Here is a 20,213-nt window from a genome sequence, read left to right as displayed (position 1 = left end):
CGCTAATTAACCCTTATTATGTATGCATTTAGGAGAGATAAAAGATAACAGTAATTCTTGCAGCGAGAAAGTTTTTTATCCTTTTTATTATCCTTACAACCCGCATTATGACTAGTTGCGTTACTGCTATTTCTACTCGATAAATATTGACAATTTGACTTCCTAAGGTACTTATATTGACCTTGCGGCAACGAATTAAGTGTTATAAATAAATTGAAAGTAGATTTCACGCATTCGTTCTTAATATCATGCAACAACTTAATTATAATACTTTCATTACAAAATTATAAGTTAGATCGGTGCAGGTACTTTCAGTTAAAAGATTTTTTCAAAACCTGTTTATCTTGTTAATAAATAACTCATTTTGCAATAACAATCGATAAATTACACGCAATTATGCGGCATCTAACTTTGTTTTCAAGGAATATAACCGACCTTGGTATAAATAGAGTGAAGAATTCTTAGTTTCTTGTAGGTAGATCGTGAAGAAAAGATTACAACATCGTGGGGTTTCACAACAATGCAATGTCAAGTTTAAATTTTGTATGTTAAAAATCTGTAAGGTTGTTTTATACCAGTTCCTAACTAGGCAAATCAAGAATTCCACTCACCGCAGATTGTGGATAATTTTTTTTACCACAGACTTTCACAACTTTTTAAAAATATGTGATGAATTACTTGGAGAGAAACAGGGATATTGTTAGCAACCTTCATTGTAATTACCGTGGCCACAATAAAATTACGATAATAAACGGACGTGAATGATGGCGGACACGTCTCAATTTTTTTTTAACTTGTTGCGTTGTTTTATTAGTATTAATATTTAGCAAGGCTACATTAAAGGGAGTGCCTGGATTAGAGGTGAAGGTAATTTGACGAAATGGACCCGAAAGTGTATGAAAACAGACAAAATGAGGATCGATTATATTGGTAATTAAAACTGAATTTTTTAATTAGATTTGTCACTTATAGTTTGGAGATATAATTTTTTGTCCAGTCATTATCTAATTTGTTTTTTACGACCGTAAGCGACAATATTTGAAGTCGGTCCGAATTTTAAATAAAATTGGGTAATCCTACATTTTTTCCTAATTAGATGGATATTTTGGGTAAGTTGCGTTATGTGAATCTCTAATTATGTGTTTTTTTGGGGCTGATAGGTATGGAAGACGGTATTCCCTTAGTAGTGATTTATTCCTCGTTAACAGGTCGATTGTGCGAGTTATTTATTTAATTATTTAAACCATTAATTATTTAACACAAACCATTTGTTCTTAGAAGATTGAAGCGGGATCAGCATATCATCCGGTAAGTTACTTTTCTATTGTTCTGAGATCAAACTTTTGTTAGAACTTAATGTTTGTATTTAACTAAATCAATAAATGCGAAAAGCAAGTGAGAGTTTTTTATGAGTTTTTCGTGGAAATAGCTTTAAATTTGGAGGGAGGCGCGAAGGTGCTCGCGCTCCTGGTGCTTTTTGCGCGTGGGTTGGTAATGTGGTTGGCAGGTTTGGAGTTCAGAAAGTAACTGCTGTCAAATGGCACAACTAATCTAAAAATGTCAACACTTTAAAGTCGTCCCAATAATGTAAAATTTTGTATTTTTAATAAAATGGCAACACAAAAGCCGGGAGAATGGGCTAATACTTTGATTGTGCGTTTTGAGGAACAGGTTAGTACGTATAAACAACGATTTCTGGTTCCGGAACGTTTACAGAAATCCTCCCACCTTCTAATCAATATTTACATGATGGACCAGGATGGAAATTAAATTTAAGATAAAATCTGTGAATTTGCGTAAAATTGAGAGTAATGTGGGTTTTCGTTGTAGCTGCCGTGCCGAATCGGCCCCCAAACCACCCATTCAAGAATAAATGAGGAGCAGAACAAGACTTGTATTATACAGATCTCAAAATATCGTTTCGCTTTGGTATTAGACGGTTTCGTTAAAGTTTTAAAAAGAATACACGAACTGGTGAGTTCACACTTGTTGTCTTATTCATGGGTTGATTTTTCGTTTAAATACCTCCATGGGGGGCTAAACTGCATGTAACTTTTTTTTAATTTAGTATCAGACTGGAACATGTGGAGCACCACGGCAGCATGGTCCAGAACTAGAGAAAAACTACTATGACAGTCTGCTTATAGTCTTAGAAACCCTAGAGAAATGTTTTAGCCAACAACCAAAAGATTCAATTACTCTTACAATGGAAGAAAATCAAAATTTAAAATCTTTATTGAAGGAAATTTGTGCGTTTTTAGGTCAGTAGCCAGTCAATTTAGACAACCATTCACTCACTTTTGTTTTAGATATGTCAAATGATAATCCCAACACACATGCAATAAAAGTGTTAGCCAGTAAAGTTTTGTTTGCTTTGAGTGTTAATTTCTTTAACGCTGTCTTTAATCGGATTTCATCCAAATTACAAGAGCTTGCATCGTGTCCAGACGAAAATCCTGATTACAGTGATATTGAACTGATTCAGCACATTAATGTTGATGTTAATAGACTTACCAAACTCCTAACAGGTACTTTGACTGCCGATTTTTACTATGCGAACAAGCGGAAAACATTTCTATTACAACCAGACTGTAATGTTTATCTCACCAATGAATGATAGTATAGTATATGTCCATAGTTACCGATTTTCAAATACTGTTCTGCTTCGAGATTGGCTACCGTTTTTTCGTCTTTACTCGATTATTTGTTGAGGTAAAAATATTTTGTTTCGAAATTTTGGTTCATAATTGTTGGCTCCATGAGCCTTTTTCTCTGGGCCACAAGTTCTGGGACATTTGTATATTGTTGCATATACTGCCGAACTAATCACCAAAACTCTGACTCAGATTTTAACATTTTTCCGCTTGTTTGTTCCGAGACTTGTATCTGTCGCAATTTCCCTCAATTATTGACGACTCGCTTTCAGAGGCCATCCAAAAGTTTCGTTTACTCAAAAAGTCCGCACACCTAGTCTTTGTAAACTCGTTAGAAAAAGCCATCTGGAACTGGATGGACCACTATCCCTACGAATTCGCAGAACTCCAGAAAAACACAAATGAGGAATTATCAAAATGTTGCGAACAACTCTTCGATATTTTAGACAGTTTTGCTGATAACAAAAAAGGCCGAGCTTCAGTTTGGTCGCTCCAAATCATGCTCTTGATTCTAGCTCCAGTAAGTGTTAACATTAGTAGTCTCAATTTTGAGAGTTTTTTCCAGAAAGTACTTGAAGAAATTGTTAATGCGGATAGTGGCGCGCCTTGTTCGCCTAGACACAACAAGAAAAAGCAATTCATTGATGCAATAAAACGCGGGATTGGACCACATGGGAATTCGAGCAAACAGTTGACTGAAGCTGCTGCTGTAACGTGCGTTAAGTTGTGTAAAGCGTCAACTTACATTAACAACAAAGATTCGAATAATGTTGCGTTCACATTGGTCCAAAGTGTCATCAACGATCTTAAAGTAACTATTCTGTACCTAAAAACTTATTCTAAACGCACCTTTGTAGTCTTTACTGTTCAACCCAACGAAATTGTTCTCTCGTGGACAAAATTACTTGGCGCAAGACATGGACTTGATGATTGACTGCTTCGTTTCGTGCTTCCGCATTAAACCTCACAACAATGAAGCGTTGAAAGTTTGTTTGAACTTAAATTCTCCTTCAGTTTATCATTTTGTGTTAGTTCGATCGCTTTATCGGTAAGTCTCAAATTTTGTTGATCACATCGTGATGATGATTTCCAGGATCGTTACTGAATCGAAGTTGCACTGGTGGCCCAAAATCGATTTAGTTTATAGTAAATCTTCAGAGTTGAGGGCTATGTTTACTGATACTTTAAATAGGGTAGCTCAGGGGTGTATAGCTCACACTCCTTTGCGAATGATCCAGTCTCTGACCCTCAAAGGGAAGGACTCGCAGGCTAAGTTTAAAGAACGAGCTGAAGAAGGACCAGGACATCGAAACTTATTGTTGTACATGGTTCGGTTGATCCACGCTGATCCGATGCTAATGTTAAACGTGCGTTGTTCTTCTTATTTTGTTCGGTTTTGAATGTTTGTTTCCAGAATCAAGGTAAAGCCGGTCATGAGATACAGAGTTCAACTTTGGAATTGATTAATGGTTTGGTGTCTTTGGTGCATCAACCGACCATGCCGGATGTCGCACAAGAAGCAATGGAAGCCTTATTAGTTTTACATCATCCCGAAAAAATTGAAATGTGGAATCCTGAAGCACCAATTAACACGTTTTGGGATGTTAGGTACATGAAAATCGTACCTTTTTATGATTTTAATTTCGTTTTTTCCAGTTCTCAAGTTCTGTTTTCTATATCTCAGAAACTAATACAACACCAAATTATGAATTATACGGATATTCTGAAGTGGTTGCGAGAAATTTTGGTTTGTAGAAACGCGTTTTTGTCTAGACATAAAGAATACGCTAATCTTGGTAGTCAAATACCGATTTGTAAGCAAGCCCATATTAAATTAGAGGTGAACTCATCTCCCTCCGACGATTTTGTGTTAATTTCTCCGATTGCAGGTCGTATTTTTCCTTTATTTGTGGAGCATTGATATGGATGCAGTTTTGGTGGCCATGAGCTGCTTCGCGCTTCTCTGCCAGGAAGCTGAAATTCGTTGCGGATCCGACGAAGTCACGGTGACTTACTTGGTTCCAAACTACCACACTTACCTTGAGTTGGCTCAGGCATCAACCGTCTTAACCACAGGTGAGCCTCTTTTTGTAATATTCGGTAAATAATCAAAATGAATAACAGCCAGCGGGGAATCTCGAATGTGTTTCCCAGAACACGCGAATGGTAAGTCATCTTTGTTGCATTTCACTCTCGAGGAGTCTTGAGGTTATTACCAAACGATTTTCTTCAGGTCGCGCCGCTCTGCAGAAGCGGATAATGGCGCTCCTCCGCAAAATCGAGCATTGCGTCAACGGTATTCAACCAGCATGGGAGGAAACCTTCATGAACTGGAACTCAATGTCAAAGAACTTAGCTTCGTATCCTAAAGCAAAAGTAGAAGACGGCCAAATGGAATCGTTTCATAGATCTATGGGAAAACGACGCGCCTCTCACCAGAACTCTGAGCACGAGTTAGAAGAACAAATCAACGAATGGGCCAACATGACTGGCTTCCTCTGTGCTTTGGGCGGAGTGTGTCTGCAAAGAAAATCACCTTCGAGACCAACTCTGTTAGCTTCATCACATTCTAGTTTGTCCACTTCTACGATTAGTTCAATAGGTGGCAACAGTTTGTCTGACTGTCGGAAAAGCAACGTTTTGACAAGTACAGGACAGGAACAAAGACAGTATTGTCCGGTTACACAGTAAGAATCCTAAACTATTTGAACTCAAATCTAACTATCTTTTATTTAGATTCGTTGATTGGTTGCTAAGGTTGTTAGTTTGCGGCAACGAGAAGTTCGGTGCTCAGATACAGAAACACGTTAAAGAGTTAGTTGGTCACGAAATGTCGTCCGCTCTCTATCCGATTTTGTTTGAACAAATCAAAACTATTATTGATAAGTTTTTTGACCAACAGGGTCAAGTCGTGGTCACTGATTTCAACACGTTATTCATCGAACATGTGATTTTTATGATGAAAAACATTTTGGACAGCACGAAGAACGACCAGCCCTCTGAACATCTAGGGGTTACAAGCATTGAAGGGATGATGCTAGCTATAGTACGATACGTACGTCATCTAGACATGACTGTTCATGCAATACACATAAAAACGAAACTATGTCAACTAGTGGAAGCAATGATGAAAAGACGTGATGACTTAGCTTTTAGACAAGAAATGAAGTTTAGGAATAAGTTAGTGGAGTATTTGACTGACTGGGTAATGGGGACTTCGCATCAAATTGCACCTCCAAGCTCTGGGGATGTTACTATGATCACAAGAGATTTAGATCAAGCTTGCATGGAGGCTGTAGCGGCGCTTTTAAGAGGTTTACCACTACAACCAGAAGAATCAGATCGGGGGGACTTAATGGAGGCGAAGAGTCAACTGTTTCTTAAATATTTTACACTTTTTATGAACTTGTTAAACGATTGTTCTGATGCTGCGGATGTTGAGAAAGATGTGTCGAGGCAAAGAGTTAATGCAGGCAAACTCAGTACTTTGAGGAATGCAACAATACAAGCGATGTCGAATTTGTTGTCGGCGAACATCGACAGCGGACTGATGCACTCAATTGGTAAGAAAACGTAGATTTGGTGTCTTACAGAGTGCTTAAAAACTGACTTCTCTGGTCACCCAATGTGGCTAAATATTTGTTGTTTCGTTCGTTATTAATACTCGTAATTTATAATTGAGCCATCAAATCACTTTTTAAACATTCTGTATATCGTTGGTTTTGGTTCGGTTTTGTTGTGCTCGTGCAAAATTTAATCCGGTGGGCATTAAAGTCTCGTTATAACTAAATAGAGAACAGCAAGAAACTGGAAATGTCGCAGACACGATATTTTTATTCGATCCTCATTAATTGGTACTTATTTGTGTCGCGATATAAAAAGAGGACTTTTTTGTTTTGATTGCCGACTTTTATAATCCTGCATTTTCAAACAGTATAATTCGCTGGAAAGTTCAATCGTTTAAGAAGAAATAAATTAGATCCGACGAACTATTAATATGATGGATCGCTTTTGTCATTTTTTCCAAGTCCAAGTTCTTCAGGAGCTTGACATTTCATTTACAAACGAGTGGGTGGTCATTTAAGAAAATATTTTAGGCCGCTGTATCCATCTTTCGATATTCCTAGGCCTAATATCTGTTTTATCGCATCAGTTAATGAAACATCTTCGTACTTTCCCGCTCACATTTTAATTTTTTCTGTCAGATTTGGGCTACAACAAGGATCTGCAGACTCGCGCTGCCTTCATGGAAGTCCTGACTAAAATTTTGCAACAAGGAACAGAATTTGATACTTTGGCAGAAACAGTTTTAGCCGATAGATTCGAGCAATTAGTCCAATTAGTAACAATGATCAGTGACAAAGGAGAACTGCCAATCGCTATGGCTTTAGCGAACGTCGTTACAACATCTCAAATGGATGAATTAGCTCGGGTTTTTGTTACTTTATTCGACGCTAAACATCTTCTTTCACCACTTCTTTGGAATATGTTTTACCGGGAAGTTGAAGTTTCCGACTGCATGCAGACTTTATTTCGTGGAAATTCGCTGGGAAGCAAAATCATGGCGTTTTGTTTCAAGATTTATGGTGCTAGTTATTTGCAATGTTTGTTGGAGCCGTTGATTCGGCCGTTGTTGGAAGACCCATGTTGTAGTTTTGAAGTTGATCCTGCCAGGTAGGTGGTGTTACTAATTGTGTACGCGCTAATTTGTTCTTTAGGTTGGAACCAAACGAAGACATTGCTGAAAACCGTCAGAATTTAATAGCTTTAACGCAGAAAGTTTTTGATGCTATCGTTAGTAGTGCAGATAAATTTCCGCCACAGTTGAGATCGATGTGTCATTGTTTGTATCAAGTGTTAAGCAAGCGCTTTCCGCAAGTTCCTCAACATAATATTGGTGCTGTTGGTACTGTTATATTTTTACGTTTTATCAATCCGGCGATAGTGTCGCCACAAGAAATGGGAATCGTTACTAAACAGGTTCCAACTTCCGTGAAAAGAGGTCTCATGTTAATGTCAAAAATTCTCCAAAATATCGCTAATCATGTTGAGTTTAGTAAAGAACAACACATGTTGCCATTCAATGATTTTCTAAGAGCCCATTTTGAAATAGGGAGAAGGTATAACGAAGAATAATCGCTTATAATGGTAATAACGCGTAATTTTCTAGATTTTTTATTCAAATTGCGTCTGATTGTGAGACCGTTGATCAAACCTCTCATTCAATGTCTTTCATAAGCGACGCTAATGTACTGGCTTTACATAGATTGTTATGGAACCACCAAGAGAAAATTGGCGATTATTTGTCAAGCAGTAGAGACCACAAAGCAGTAGGTCGAAGGCCATTTGATAAAATGGCCACACTTTTGGCCTATTTGGGACCCCCTGAGCATAAACCAGTGGATTCACAGTACGTTCTCTTGCAATTTAACTTATAATTACAAGTGTTGATTGTAGTTTGCTGTTTTCATCTTATGCGAGATGGAGCTCCATTGACATGTCCTCAACGAAATTCGAAGAGTTGATGGTCAAACATAACATGCACGAAAAAGAAGAGTTCAAATCAATCAAATCTTTGAATATTTTTTACCAAGCAGGAACCAGCAAAGCCGGTTTTCCTGTTTTTTACTACATTGCTAGAAGATACAAGTATGTCTAGCCTCTTCAACTCTCTTAATTTACCCATTTTTTTTAAGAATCGGAGAGACGAACGGAGATATGCTGATTTATCACGTGATTTTGACCCTCAAACCTTTCTGCCACTCACCCTTTGAGTTAGTAGTTGACTTTACACACACTTGCTCAGATAATAGATTTAGGACTGAATTTTTACAAAAGTGGTTTTATGTGTTGCCTGAAGTTGCCTATGAAAATATCCACGCGGCGTATATTTACAACTGTAACAGTTGGGTTCGCGAGTATACCAAATTCCACGACCGGATTTTGGCCCCTTTAAAGGTGAAACAGCGAATTTTCAAACGTAATCTTATCCAGTGTTTCAGGGAAATCGTAAATTAATATTCATCGACGCTCCTAACAAACTAACTGAATTTATAGAACTCGACCAACAAAAGTTGCCCGGTGCTACTCTGAGTTTAGATGAAGATTTAAAAGTTTTTAATAACGCACTAAAATTATCACACAAAGACACCAAAGTTGCAATAAAAGTGGGACCTACGGCTATACAGATTACATCGTCAGAGAAAACTAAAGTTTTGTCACATTCGGTGCTGCTTAATGATGTCTATTACGCTTCTGAAATTGAAGAAGTTTGTTTGGTTGATGACAATCAGTTTACTCTGACGATTGCCAACGAAAGTGGTCCTCTTAGTTTTATCCACAACGATTGTGATAGCATCGTACAGGCCGTGATACACATCCGGAATCGATGGGAGTTGAGCCAACCGGTAAGCTAAAACAGATTCATTTTAAGTCTTGACAGAAGCAAAACCCGAAATCTGACCACACGTTGAAAATGGTGGATGCGCCGGGCAAGGGTGCTGCTTTCTAACTTAGAACACGTCCTGCTCGCGCGTTTATAGCTAATTTTGTATCACGGCTGCGCGCTGTTGAATGTGCAGATAGTGATAGTATAAATGCCTCATTGAAAAAAATATCGACGTATCCAGAACTTTCTTCTGATGGTCAAATCGGGACTTTGTTTCTACCAAATTGTAAATTATTGTTTTCTCGTCAGGATTCTGTAACGGTTCACCAGAAAATCCGCCCGAAAGATGTTCCTGGAACCCTCCTAAACATGGCACTTCTCAATTTGGGTTCCTCCGACCCGAATTTACGCACAGCTGCGTATAATCAACTCTGTGCTCTCACCGCAACTTTCGATCTTAAAATCGAAGGCCAACTTTTAGAAACTCAAGGACTTTGTATTCCTTCGAATAATACAATCTTTATCAAATCAGTTTCGGAGAAGCTTGCGACGAATGAGCCTCACCTCACTTTGGAATTTCTAGAAGAATGTATCCAAGGTTTCCGTGTTTCGAGTATAGAGTTGAAGCATTTGTGTTTGGAATACATGACGCCGTGGTTGGCGAATTTGGTGAGGTTTTGTAAGCCATCGGAGGAGAATAAGAGGCAGAAGCAAGTTGCGCAGATTTTGGAGAAGTTGATTTTGTTGACTATTGAAGAAGTGGAGATGTATCCTTCAATCCAGGCGAAGATTTGGGGATCTATTGGTCAAGTTCCCGAGTTGATCGATATGGTTCTGGATAATTTCATACATCGCTCGGTCAATTCCGGATTGGGATCACCGATGGTGGAGATTATGGCTGATACAGCTGTGGCTTTAGCGTCCGCGAATGTGCAGTTGGTCGCAAAGAAAGTTATTGGAAGACTGTGTAGAGTTGTTGATAAGACTTGTCAGTCGCCGACGCCACTTTTGGAACAGCATATGATGTGGGATGATATTGCAATCTTAGCAAGATATCTGTTGATGTTGTCTTTTAACAATTGTCTAGATGTTGCTCGTCATTTACCATATTTGTTCCATACGGTAACTTTCTTGGTGTGTTCTGGATCTCTTAGCATGAGAGCCTCAACTCATGGGCTCGTTATTAATATTATTCATTCTCTATGTACCTGTACAAAACCTTCTTTTTCGGAAGAAACCCAAAGAGTTTTACGCTTATCTTTAGATGAATTTTCTCTACCAAAATTCTATTTGTTGTTCGGTATTAGTAAAGTTAAGTCTGCTGCTGTGACAGCCTTCAGATCTAGTTATCGACATCCCAATGAAAGATGGTTTGGAACAGAAAGAAGTTTTTCCGGTGCTTCTTCAGATCGAGAACGACTATCACTAACTTCTCTTGAAGTGATAACTGATGCATTATTGGAAATTATGGAAGCTTGCATGCATGATATACCTGACTGTGATTGGCTCAACAGTTGGACATCCCTGGCTAAGAGTTTCGCTTTTTGTTTCAACCCCGCCTTACAACCTAGAGCTCTCATCGTCTTCGGATGTATTAGTAAAAGCATAACTGACCACGACATGAAACAACTGTTACGAATTCTGGTTAAAGCTTTGGAAAGTTTCAGTGATATTGTTCTAATTGAAGCTTTAGTCATGTGTTTGACTAGATTGCAGCCTTTATTAAGGCCCGAATCTCCGATTCATAAAGCTTTGTTTTGGGTCGCCACTTCAGTTCTCCAGCTCGACGAGGTGTCTTTGTATGCCTCAGGTTTAGCTCTACTTGAACAAAATTTACACACTCTAGATTCTCAGGGAATTTTCGAAGACAGGGTAAGATAACCGAGTGGTGTTTCGTATATAACGGAGTTGTTACAGACGCTTGAGAATGTCATGATGTCAACGCGGGAGCCCTTGGAGTGGCATTTTAAGCAACTCGATCATGCTGTGGGGCTTAGTTTTAAGGCGAACTTTCATTTTGCTTTAGTAGGACATTTGCTCAAGGGATACCGCCATCCCACACCAACCACCGTTTCTAGAACATCCAGAGTGCTGACTATGTTGTTGGCTATCGTGGCGAAGCCACAGAGGAGGGATAAGTTCGAAGTAACACCAGACAGTGTAGCTTACCTCACTGGTAAAATCTACAATGAATTGTTTTATGAAGTGACTCTGATTTTTTAGCTTTGGTTGGTGTTTCTGAGGAAGTTCGTAGCCGCTGCCACATTAAACACTCCCTCTCAAGAAACATGACGGATTCGATCTCCCAAGAAAACTTCATGAACGAAAACATGACAAACATAACCCACCAAAGTAATCACTCAGGAAATGTTTCCAATACGGGTAGTGGCGTGAATCGCCGCCAAAAATCATGGGATCTTTTGGATCAGTCAGCTATTGCTCAAGCAAGACAACACAAACAACCGCCACAACACCAGGTAAGACTTCCTATCATTATCTCTGTAATGAAGTAGGAAAATTGTTGCTACTAATGACGAATTTGTTATTCATGTAAAAGTATGTTAGTATGTTTAATGGACACATTTTATTTTATCAGGGTTGTTATTGTAGTAGTAGTGTTCATTTTGATGAATTAATCGTGCACGAGTAACGTTTCTTTCGTATATGTTTCTGGAAATAATCGAAAAAGTTCACACTATTTTTCTGTTGACATCACGTCGTTTTGTATGTTCGTTGTTGTTTCGAATTTGATGTGAATTTATGTTCACAAGTGTTCCATTCATCAAACATTGAATTATAAACACGTACGGTTTTTCAAAAGAAGCATGAAAAGTTTCTGGGTGCTTATCATCGTACGTTTTACAAGGTTTTGCAGAGTGTCCAGTTGGCGAAAGATGTATGTATGTCGCTGCTTTGCATACAATGGGCTTATGTTTGTTCTTCTCATAACAAACCTGCAACTTCGTTTTTCTAGGCATCAGTCGATTTTTTTGTCAGATTGTTTTATTGCTTTGACTTGTTGTGACAAATATTTGTTATTAATCTACGAATAATGAAGATAATGTGGTATAATTTGTTTTTTTGTGGTGTTAATGACAAGTATTTAAGTCTTTGTCTTTTACTCTTGGAATTGAGTGCGACGAGAGGATGAGGTTTGAGTGAGTTTTAGCTTTATGTGTTTGAGATGAGAGTGAAGTGGTAGTGTTGTTTTATGAAGTGGGGAATGTCATGATAGTAATTGGCGTGCCATAACTGACTAGGTTGAAAATTCGGCAGCCAGTAAAGGCTGGCGGAGTCTAGACTTATCCCAGAGCCCGGGACCTCAGGCAAACGGGGGCCTGACCCGGCCTCTGTATCGCACCCAGCGTTCTAGTTCGGTACCCGTTCAGCAGAACCCAACACCCAATGCATTAAACAGTGAGACACATAGCCAGCCCGTGCCTCCCATTAAAGTAAGACTTGCCTGCCTTATGCAGCATTGTCACTACTTTTTGCAAATCTTTCATTGCGTCCATCATTTTCTCGTAATATTAGCGAATTGCGGGGTTCCCACATTTAAGCTACATATGTGGTAGCCCTGATGGTGCTTTGTTTCGTCCTTGTTGTTGCCACTGTACTTTCCCTTGAGTAACTAGAGAGATAAGTATCGTTTAATGCCTGGAAAACCCTCTATTTGCACATGTACCAAGTTACGGAATTTTTGTGCCGCATTATGCATACTAATCCTTGCTGCTTATCTTGCCTGAATGCCTTCTCTGGGGGTGGCCACCATTCAGAGTGCACGTGCCCTCTTCAAAACACAACGTTCATTCTCGGTGCCAACCACCAAAGAGCAAAAACTTCTCGATGAGTCTGATGACAAGGTAATATTCTCAAAAAATCCACTCAGTACACTGCTTTTTCACCAACTATACTATCGTAGCTTTGTTTCTACCAACCCCTTTTATTACACTCGTGGTAATGGAGCGGATTGTCTTTATTTCAGCAATTTTCTCGTTAAACTAAATTGCTTAAATGAAGTCTCCCCAGCACCATAAGCCGGTATAGGTTTATCAATAAAACACCAACCACAATACACGATTGTGAGTATTTGATAAATCTATAATTTAAACTCGGTTTAACGGTACTGCATGTTGAATGGCTGTAGTTGTCGCATCTTGATTCAATGTGTCTTCTTTTCCTTTTTTTTTCGCCTTTTTTACCAACCACAATTTTTGTAGAACCGCAGCGCCAGGGTTTCAGTAAGCAACGAAAATAACGTCCTCCTTGATCCGGAAGTTCTAACAGACTTTTCAACTCAGGCCTTAGTTTTAACCGTCTTAGCAACTCTCGTTAAATACAGTACTGATGAAGCTGAAACTAGAATATTATATCAGTACCTTGCCGAAGGAGCTGTAGTTTTTCCCAAAGTATTCCCCGTAATGTAAGTCGGCAATTTCTAACAAACCGTGGATTTACCTCCCAAAATTTCAGTTATAACTTGTTGGATATGAAGATTAACAATGTTCTTACAACTTGCCACGACCAAGTAATTTTAAGCGCTGTCAGGAGTATCATTCAGAATATGATAGCGTGTGAGGATACCAGCCAGCAACAACTTCATTACCTGCAGAGTTGCGGTTTTGGGGGGCTATGGCGATTCGCCGGACCTTTTAATAAGGTGAGTGAGGGTAAAAATTTTGAGTTGAAAATGATGGTGGCTTGTAGTACAACAACACAGCGGAAAGTAGCGAATTGTTTGTAAACTGCCTAGAGGCTATGGTTGAAACTTGTCTTCCCATTGAAGAATCAGAAGGAGAAAATGGAGAAATGCAGCAATATCCTTCAATGTTAAGTGTTAGTTCAAATATGAACTTGTCCTCCAGTTTGTCAAGTCTCACTTTGGGTTCGCCCACTGAAAAAGAGATAACGAGGGATTTAGAGGGTGGGAGTACAACTTCTTTGGGACGAGCGTCGTTTAGTAAGCAACGTAGTCTGAAAACCAAAACACATTTGCATTCTGAAGGATCATCAATTCATAAGTAAATTAGTGAAGAAACGAATATTTTTTTAAGTAGGGGAATTTGTCTTACGATGATGTTTTTATTGACTGTTTTTTCTCTTTAAATGGTATAAATTATACATGTTTTGTATCGAAGGATATGTGAAAACGTGCATTTAGTATTATCGGTATTTGTAAGTTTTGAAACAACCAAAAATTCTGTATTAAGTTAACTTATTTTGCTCATGCATTTAACCGTGATCATTACTGTACTGTAAGTTTTGTTATCGCATTTTGTGTTCATTTTTTTCCCAAAGGAAGACTTGAACAACTGTTATCTATAGTTGTAAGCATCCATTTCAGTATTTCTACATAAGTTTGTGTTTTTAATTTCAGCGTGTTTATTTTTAGTTCCTATACTCTTATTTTAATATTAGGAATTTTTCACATATCCACTTATTATTATCTAATGTACAAATCTTTAGACTTTAAAAACTATTTAAAGTATTGTTTTATCTAATGTTTTTATATTTATTTTTGACTGTACTGTGGAGTTTCGCTGATCCGACGCAAGGGACCAGAGTCAATGCGGGTTAGCGTTTGGAGAGGCATAAAACGACCCTAATTTTATCCAGATTAACGAAACCTCATTGTATGGTTTCCGTTGTGTTTTAAAATTTGTTTAACACTCTCGTTTACATCTACATGAAATTCTATTTGTGATAGATTAATGTATAAATGAAAATATGTATGTTTCTTAAATATGGAAATGTTTGTATCTATGATATTACATATATAAGGATAGGTGTTATTTTCATTACCCAGAATGTTTTGAAAACTTTTATTATAAATCACAGATTACAACAAAATTGGAAACAAAATTTGAACGAAAATGATCAGTCTTCTAACAGTAAAGATACATGATTGGAATAATTCTTTATTCATTAATCCATTCGGAGCTGAGTGCCGCTGAAGCAGTATATCTCAAACTTGGATCAGGTTCGATTAAATATTCTATAAAGCCAGCAAATGGTATGGCATCTAGACGTTTCCATTTGTATTTATCAACAAGAACATCTTCAATCTTCCAAATCCTAAGTTGCTTTTCTTCTATGTGCCTCAGTTTACCGTTAGAAAAAAACTCATCTGCTTTCGATCCCCTCTTAGTTATATACTTAGGAATTCCTCCCAGAACTTCCCAGATTAATGTAATGTGGTCCACATCCAGAGAAAAATTGTTATACAATTTAGGATAAAACAAGAATTCGCCAGTCGCCAGTTCGAAGGCCAAGCATCCAACGGACCAAATGTCCGCAGGACAATCATAACCAGCGTCTAGAATCACTTCCAAGGCTCGGTACTGCCGGGTTTGAATAGTGGAGTTATATTTATTATTCTAAAATTTGTTATTAATAAAACTAAATTTTTACAAATAAAATACTTACAACCCACGTTGCATTCCCCATGTCACCAATTTTCACTTCGATATTCGCGTCGATCCACATTGGTCCCTTCAACTTAGGCTCAGAATGTTTCTTTCTAAAGCTAACGAGTTCTGACAGAAAAGGATCTTCTGGATAGGACTTTGTTCGGAAGAGTTGGACTTCTTCGTAGGAATCGTCGTCTTTGCCGTAGGACTGCAGATTGTTCCATCGGTCCGAAGTCACTAAAAGTGAGTAAAATTCATTAGATTGTAGAAAATTGATTGAAATTACCGTAAGTTTTCGGAAGCGTAATTCCTAATTCATTGAACTTTTTAGCAGTGTTGACCATTTGTCGAATGTATGGTTCTTTAGCTTTAATTAAAATGTTTTCTGGTTTTAAGTCGGTATGAATGATGCCGCATTCATCATGGAGATATTCCAAACCTTGAAGAATCTGAAATTAATGTTTAGAATGGAATTATATCGTATTTTCTTTGTACTTGTTTTATGATTCTTCGTACTCCTGGGATTTGGATGCCCCTGTATTCGCTTTGCTTAATTAAATGTAGTAATGATGGTCCCATTACTTCTAGAACAATGGCAGTGTGATTGCCATTAATACTTTGACAACAAAAATAGTCAAACATTTGTACTATATTCCTAAAACCGGCGTGATCACGATTTGTTGAATTCGTACATTCTAAGAGTTTTATTTCGTCTTTGGCTAACGCACTTAGTTTTGACTGGGATTTGGAGACTTTAATTGCGACGTAGTCACTGGTTCTGAAAAAGAAGTTGAAGTTACGTTCATTTAAATTTGCATGCTTACATTCTATTTTGGCAGAGCCAAACAGTAGAAAATTGTCCGTATCCTAATTTTCGACATACTTCGTATTTATCACCTAAAATATCTCTTTCAGAAATAGGCATATAGCCGCCTACTTCGTAACTTTTGGGGTCTTCTTGGGACGACGTGCAGTTATTTTCGCTTTCAACAATTCGGTGTAAGTCATCTTCATTCATTTCTTCTACATTTTTCGATGGCGTGCTGGAAAGAGACACTTAATTACATTCATTGACAAAATAACCGAATTACTAAAAAAACGGTGAACATGATTTTGAAATGAAGCGTCTGAAGAAAGGTTTTGCTTCCTCGATGTTGTCGGTTTCTTCAGATTTCGAAGTCTCACACTCGTCGTCATTAATAAGAACGATAACATTATAGCAAATGAAATACACGAATGGTAACAAGATATTATTCAGAATTGTTAAACATAAAACACTGAGATATTTCTCTGTTTGAAAACTGAAATCGTAACTTAACTCTGGTGAGATTGTCTCATTCGCAAAACACAGCTCCATCATCCAAACTTCGCGGGCAAATCCAGGGATATAAACTTTGTTACTCTACGTCACTGTTTTTTGGCAGAGACACAAAATTAAAATTGTACCGATCTGAGTTTTATTTTTAGTTAATATATTTGGCAGTTGAATAATTTAAGCCGTGTCACAAAATCCTCACTAAAATTTCATTATCACAACTGACACATTAAATTTACCAAAAATTGTATTTTTCTTTTAACCGTGAGTTTTTCAAGCACCTGTCACTTTAATACAAATTCTTTTCTTTTCAATTCGAATTAGAAGTGCTTTTATTGTAGTGCGGAACCAAACTCGCACAAACAACCGAACGGGTCACATAAAAATACTTGAAACCTTCCCAATTTCTGAAAGAGGTATTAATGTTTGATTTTGAAAATTGTTTGTGTTTATTTTTATTTGTCTTTACGTTCGTCGTGCTTGGACGTGTGACTGAATAAAAAATTTGTAAACAAAAGGAAGGCTAAAATTAACAAAAGTTAGATGATTTTGTCTACGGATAAATCATTGCGGTATAATTAGAACAATTTTTATTCTAAACAGAGAACTTATTTTTGCATCAGTTGAGGTAGGAATTTTGTGGATAATCTTTGCATAATTAAATAGAAATTTCGAGTGACGCAACTGAATTTTTTTTTTTGAATTTATAATTTGACCGAATGAGGGTAGGGTCCTTTTTATCAGACTTTGATAATGTGCATGCAAATAATATATGTAGATAATCGATCGTGTTTTTGGTAGGGTTGAGTGAAAGCTTAAATATAGCAAATTCGTTTTGCGTCATAGTTATAAGTTATTGATGAAAACAAAGCACTTACAAAGACAAGGATTCGTGAGCAAAAAAAGATTCTTTTTGTCGGGTCGGCGGAGACAAAGATAATGAGAGGTAGTCAAGGCGATTCGTTTCAGGTTGTTCACGAAATTGATATCGAGTTCTGGAATAATCACAATCCTCGAAGTCTCTGTTTGTAGCTTGATAGTGTTCGGACGGAATTTGGTGTTTATATCTCCACGAGCGTTCGTCGAGCTGCGAAGAGTAGTGCCTTGAGGAATAAGAATCGAAGCTTTTATCTTCTTCAATGGACTCTTTTCTGAAGGAATTCTTTTTGCCATAACTGCTGAAGTAGATCCCTTCTTCCACCAGCGATGCAGGCCGGGATCTGAGGTGAATAGTGTCAAGTGAGGAATGAATTTCGGAACGGGTTTGTTTCTCCTCTGGATCTCCGCTGTTTGATCTGGAAAACACACCACCTCGAGATGTTGTCTGAAAACTACTAGGGACTTCTGGAGCCAGGATGATGCCTGTTGGAACCACGAACTTGCTGCGAAGTGTCCTTTTACACTGTACTTTATCACCCGTTGCGAGTTCACACCTGTCAGGACTTGATGAGAATCAGTCATAATGGTAGAGGCTGATTATCAGGTGATATGTATCGGCCCGCGACATGGGGATTACGGCTACTTTCAGCACTTCACTAAGGACTGTACTGGGAACCAAAATACGCGCATGTGCGACCTGGAAAAGCGCTCGATAATCGACCCGAAAGACGGAAATTAAATTGATTACTGAAACCACAAGTATCTTTACCCTTTGGAAATCCAACTTTTTTAATCCGATTATTATCACTCCTATCCTGGACACCTGTTCCTCCACTATCTTTAAAAGCGCGACTAAACCAAACACCAAACCCTCGAACGACAACGCCACTGGACTAGTATACTAGTAATTATCTCCACAGAGCGGAACGCGAAATATGATGTAAAATGAAAACAAGACTACAAGAAATATATCGATCAAGTCAACAACCTCCACTGCAATTCCCTAACCACTCCAAGAAGATCGATAACTAATTCCTGAATATTTTGCTGTTTGCTGTTACTAATTTATATTGTTAGGTAGTCAATTCAAACATTTGATATTTACTTTTCATCTTCCTAAACTTGCTTGTGCAAACATGATACTCTTCAAGTAGACATAGTGGTTCCACCACCAACTTTGTCAGATCTAATTTCTCGTTTCTGCGGAATACAAAACATTCCGGTCGTATTATCTATTTGATAGAATACCCTTATACTTAAATTAGTGAGCAAAGACAACGCTTCGGTGCTGATTCAACTCAATTTCAAACAAACCGACTGTTTGCGCAGGAACGGCAGGAACGCGCCTTCGAAGTATGGTGGCACTTAACAACAGCTTTTAGTTTCAGATATCAACGAGTTTTCGCATTGGTCTAGACTTTCGTTCTTTAATTTTAAATAAAGAAGTCTGATAACTAGACTGGGGAAAGAACTTCCCCATTTTTTCCAACAAAAAATTACTTCTGACGCAAACACCCCAACTGTCTCATTGTTTTTTTATCCCAATAAAATCCCTACCAAACATTTATGCGGCTGCTTAGCCCTTACTCGTATCCCATCGCATCTTACAAACTCCCTAAAGTAATAACTTTCCACTCTCCGCCACTGTTTTCTCTAATGATTTTATTTTGGTGGGAAAAAATGAAGAATTTTACGCCCGATTTTAATAATTATATTACACAGGGCAATTTGATTTTTGGTGGTGGAAAAATTCAGTACAATGGTTGTATTTGGGAAAATGTTTAAATTTGTATTGTTTTGCGATAAATAAAATCGAAATGTGGATGAAAATAAACAGTTTTGTGTTGTTTTTTTGAATTTGTTACTCCTCAGGTGAATAGGCTGAGCAGATTTCTGATTTCATGTTGCATACAAATTCCCGAGATGGCAGCACCTTCAACTATGAAATCTAAACTAATATTGGTAAAACTACTCAGAATATTTGAGTTTTGTGCTTTAAACAGCTTATTATTTTTAAAATGAACGTTTTTTTCCTTTTTGTCTGTTTCCTATTCTGTAATTATATTGATGCAAAATTTCAATTACTTGGATAATTCAGTTCGGTTTTTTAAAATTCGCACATAGCACTTTGAGAAAAGTGAATATAGATGGCGTAAACCGGTGTTAAAATGAAAATGCTCAGGATAAAGTAATCATTTATGAAGTTCATTAGTCTGCTCTGTTGTAGTGGAAATGTAAACTCCGCTCCTGCGACCTTCACAAAACCAACTCATAACTTGAGATGCTTTATGGTGAAATTGCGTCATTTCCAAGCTGGAAAATCAACCCCAAAGTCAGGAGCATTCCTTGTTTGTCGTTTTCAGGACAAATTGATTCTGTGAAGCGGTTGTAACTAATCTGAGTTTGATCATTTTCACGACATTTTGTAACGGATGAGGAGAGAAGCTTGTTTTTGCCTCAAAAAACTCAGATATGTGATTTTTCTTGTTTTTTTTTTGTTTCTCACAGCAGACACCTGAACTCCTATTGTATATGAAGCCATACAGGATGTTATTGAAATAAAACAA

General features: G+C 37.7%; 2 protein-coding genes across 5 annotated transcripts; one reads left to right on the top strand and one right to left on the bottom strand.

Annotated features, from left to right (window-relative positions):
* The first annotated feature begins 1,510 nt into the window (after window positions 1-1,510).
* Window positions 1,511-14,850, top strand: Nf1 (neurofibromin 1). 2 transcript variants are annotated; one of them, XM_088048167.1, is made up of 27 exons: window positions 1,511-1,671; window positions 1,831-1,974; window positions 2,069-2,261; window positions 2,310-2,528; window positions 2,927-3,174; window positions 3,220-3,465; window positions 3,512-3,702; window positions 3,748-4,021; window positions 4,069-4,262; window positions 4,311-4,494; window positions 4,544-4,730; window positions 4,779-4,820; window positions 4,888-5,341; window positions 5,391-6,217; window positions 6,860-7,328; window positions 7,373-7,774; window positions 7,825-8,064; window positions 8,112-8,303; window positions 8,351-8,612; window positions 8,657-9,061; window positions 9,352-10,914; window positions 10,960-11,218; window positions 11,266-11,519; window positions 12,303-12,494; window positions 13,263-13,465; window positions 13,516-13,702; window positions 13,750-14,850. In XM_088048167.1, the coding sequence occupies exons 1-27, from the start codon at window positions 1,612-1,614 to the stop codon at window positions 14,065-14,067; spliced, it is 8,409 nt and encodes a 2,802-aa protein (XP_087904293.1). In that variant the 5' UTR covers window positions 1,511-1,611; the 3' UTR covers window positions 14,068-14,850. The 2 variants fall into 2 exon arrangements, with proteins under 2 accessions (XP_087904293.1, XP_087904295.1); XM_088048169.1 differs by lacking the exons at window positions 4,779-4,820; window positions 12,303-12,494.
* Window positions 14,851-18,883, bottom strand: LOC148167055 (SRSF protein kinase 3-like). 3 transcript variants are annotated; one of them, XM_088048172.1, is made up of 7 exons: window positions 18,416-18,883; window positions 17,646-18,343; window positions 16,277-16,495; window positions 15,948-16,230; window positions 15,739-15,901; window positions 15,469-15,689; window positions 14,851-15,419 (listed from the first exon to the last, which is right to left on the bottom strand). In XM_088048172.1, the coding sequence occupies exons 3-7, from the start codon at window positions 16,468-16,470 to the stop codon at window positions 14,961-14,963; spliced, it is 1,320 nt and encodes a 439-aa protein (XP_087904298.1). In that variant the 5' UTR covers window positions 16,471-16,495; window positions 17,646-18,343; window positions 18,416-18,883; the 3' UTR covers window positions 14,851-14,960. The 3 variants fall into 3 exon arrangements, with proteins under 3 accessions (XP_087904298.1, XP_087904297.1, XP_087904296.1); XM_088048171.1 differs by having other exon boundaries at window positions 17,646-18,883; XM_088048170.1 differs by lacking the exons at window positions 17,646-18,343; window positions 18,416-18,883 and adding an exon at window positions 16,544-17,624.
* Between the last annotated feature and the right edge of the window lie 1,330 nt (window positions 18,884-20,213).

This window comes from Gnatocerus cornutus, chromosome 10 (genome assembly GCF_029298725.1).
Source record: "Gnatocerus cornutus isolate USDA-ARS CGAHR chromosome 10, icGnaCorn1.1, whole genome shotgun sequence".
In the NCBI taxonomy this organism is placed as follows: domain Eukaryota; kingdom Metazoa; phylum Arthropoda; class Insecta; order Coleoptera; family Tenebrionidae; genus Gnatocerus; species Gnatocerus cornutus.
Note: the sequence above shows the minus strand (reverse complement) of the source record. Positions and strands in the feature narration are given on the sequence as shown.

Excerpts from the sequence above, each read along its gene's own strand:
- LOC148167055 (XM_088048170.1), bottom strand. The coding sequence starts at position 16,812 with ATGATGGAGCTGTGTTTTGCGAATGAGACAATCTCACCAGAGTTAAGT. Across the intron at positions 16,496-16,543 it reads TCATGTTCACCGTTTTTTTA|CACGCCATCGAAAAATGTAG; the intron begins GTAATTCGGTTA and ends GTCTCTTTCCAG. Across the intron at positions 15,902-15,947 it reads TACGAAGAATCATAAAACAA|ATTCTTCAAGGTTTGGAATA; the intron begins GTACAAAGAAAA and ends CATTAATTTCAG.
- Nf1 (XM_088048167.1), top strand. The coding sequence starts at position 1,612 with ATGGCAACACAAAAGCCGGGAGAATGGGCTAATACTTTGATTGTGCGT. Across the intron at positions 3,466-3,511 it reads GTGTCATCAACGATCTTAAA|TCTTTACTGTTCAACCCAAC; the intron begins GTAACTATTCTG and ends GCACCTTTGTAG. Across the intron at positions 4,022-4,068 it reads ATCCGATGCTAATGTTAAAC|AATCAAGGTAAAGCCGGTCA; the intron begins GTGCGTTGTTCT and ends GTTTGTTTCCAG.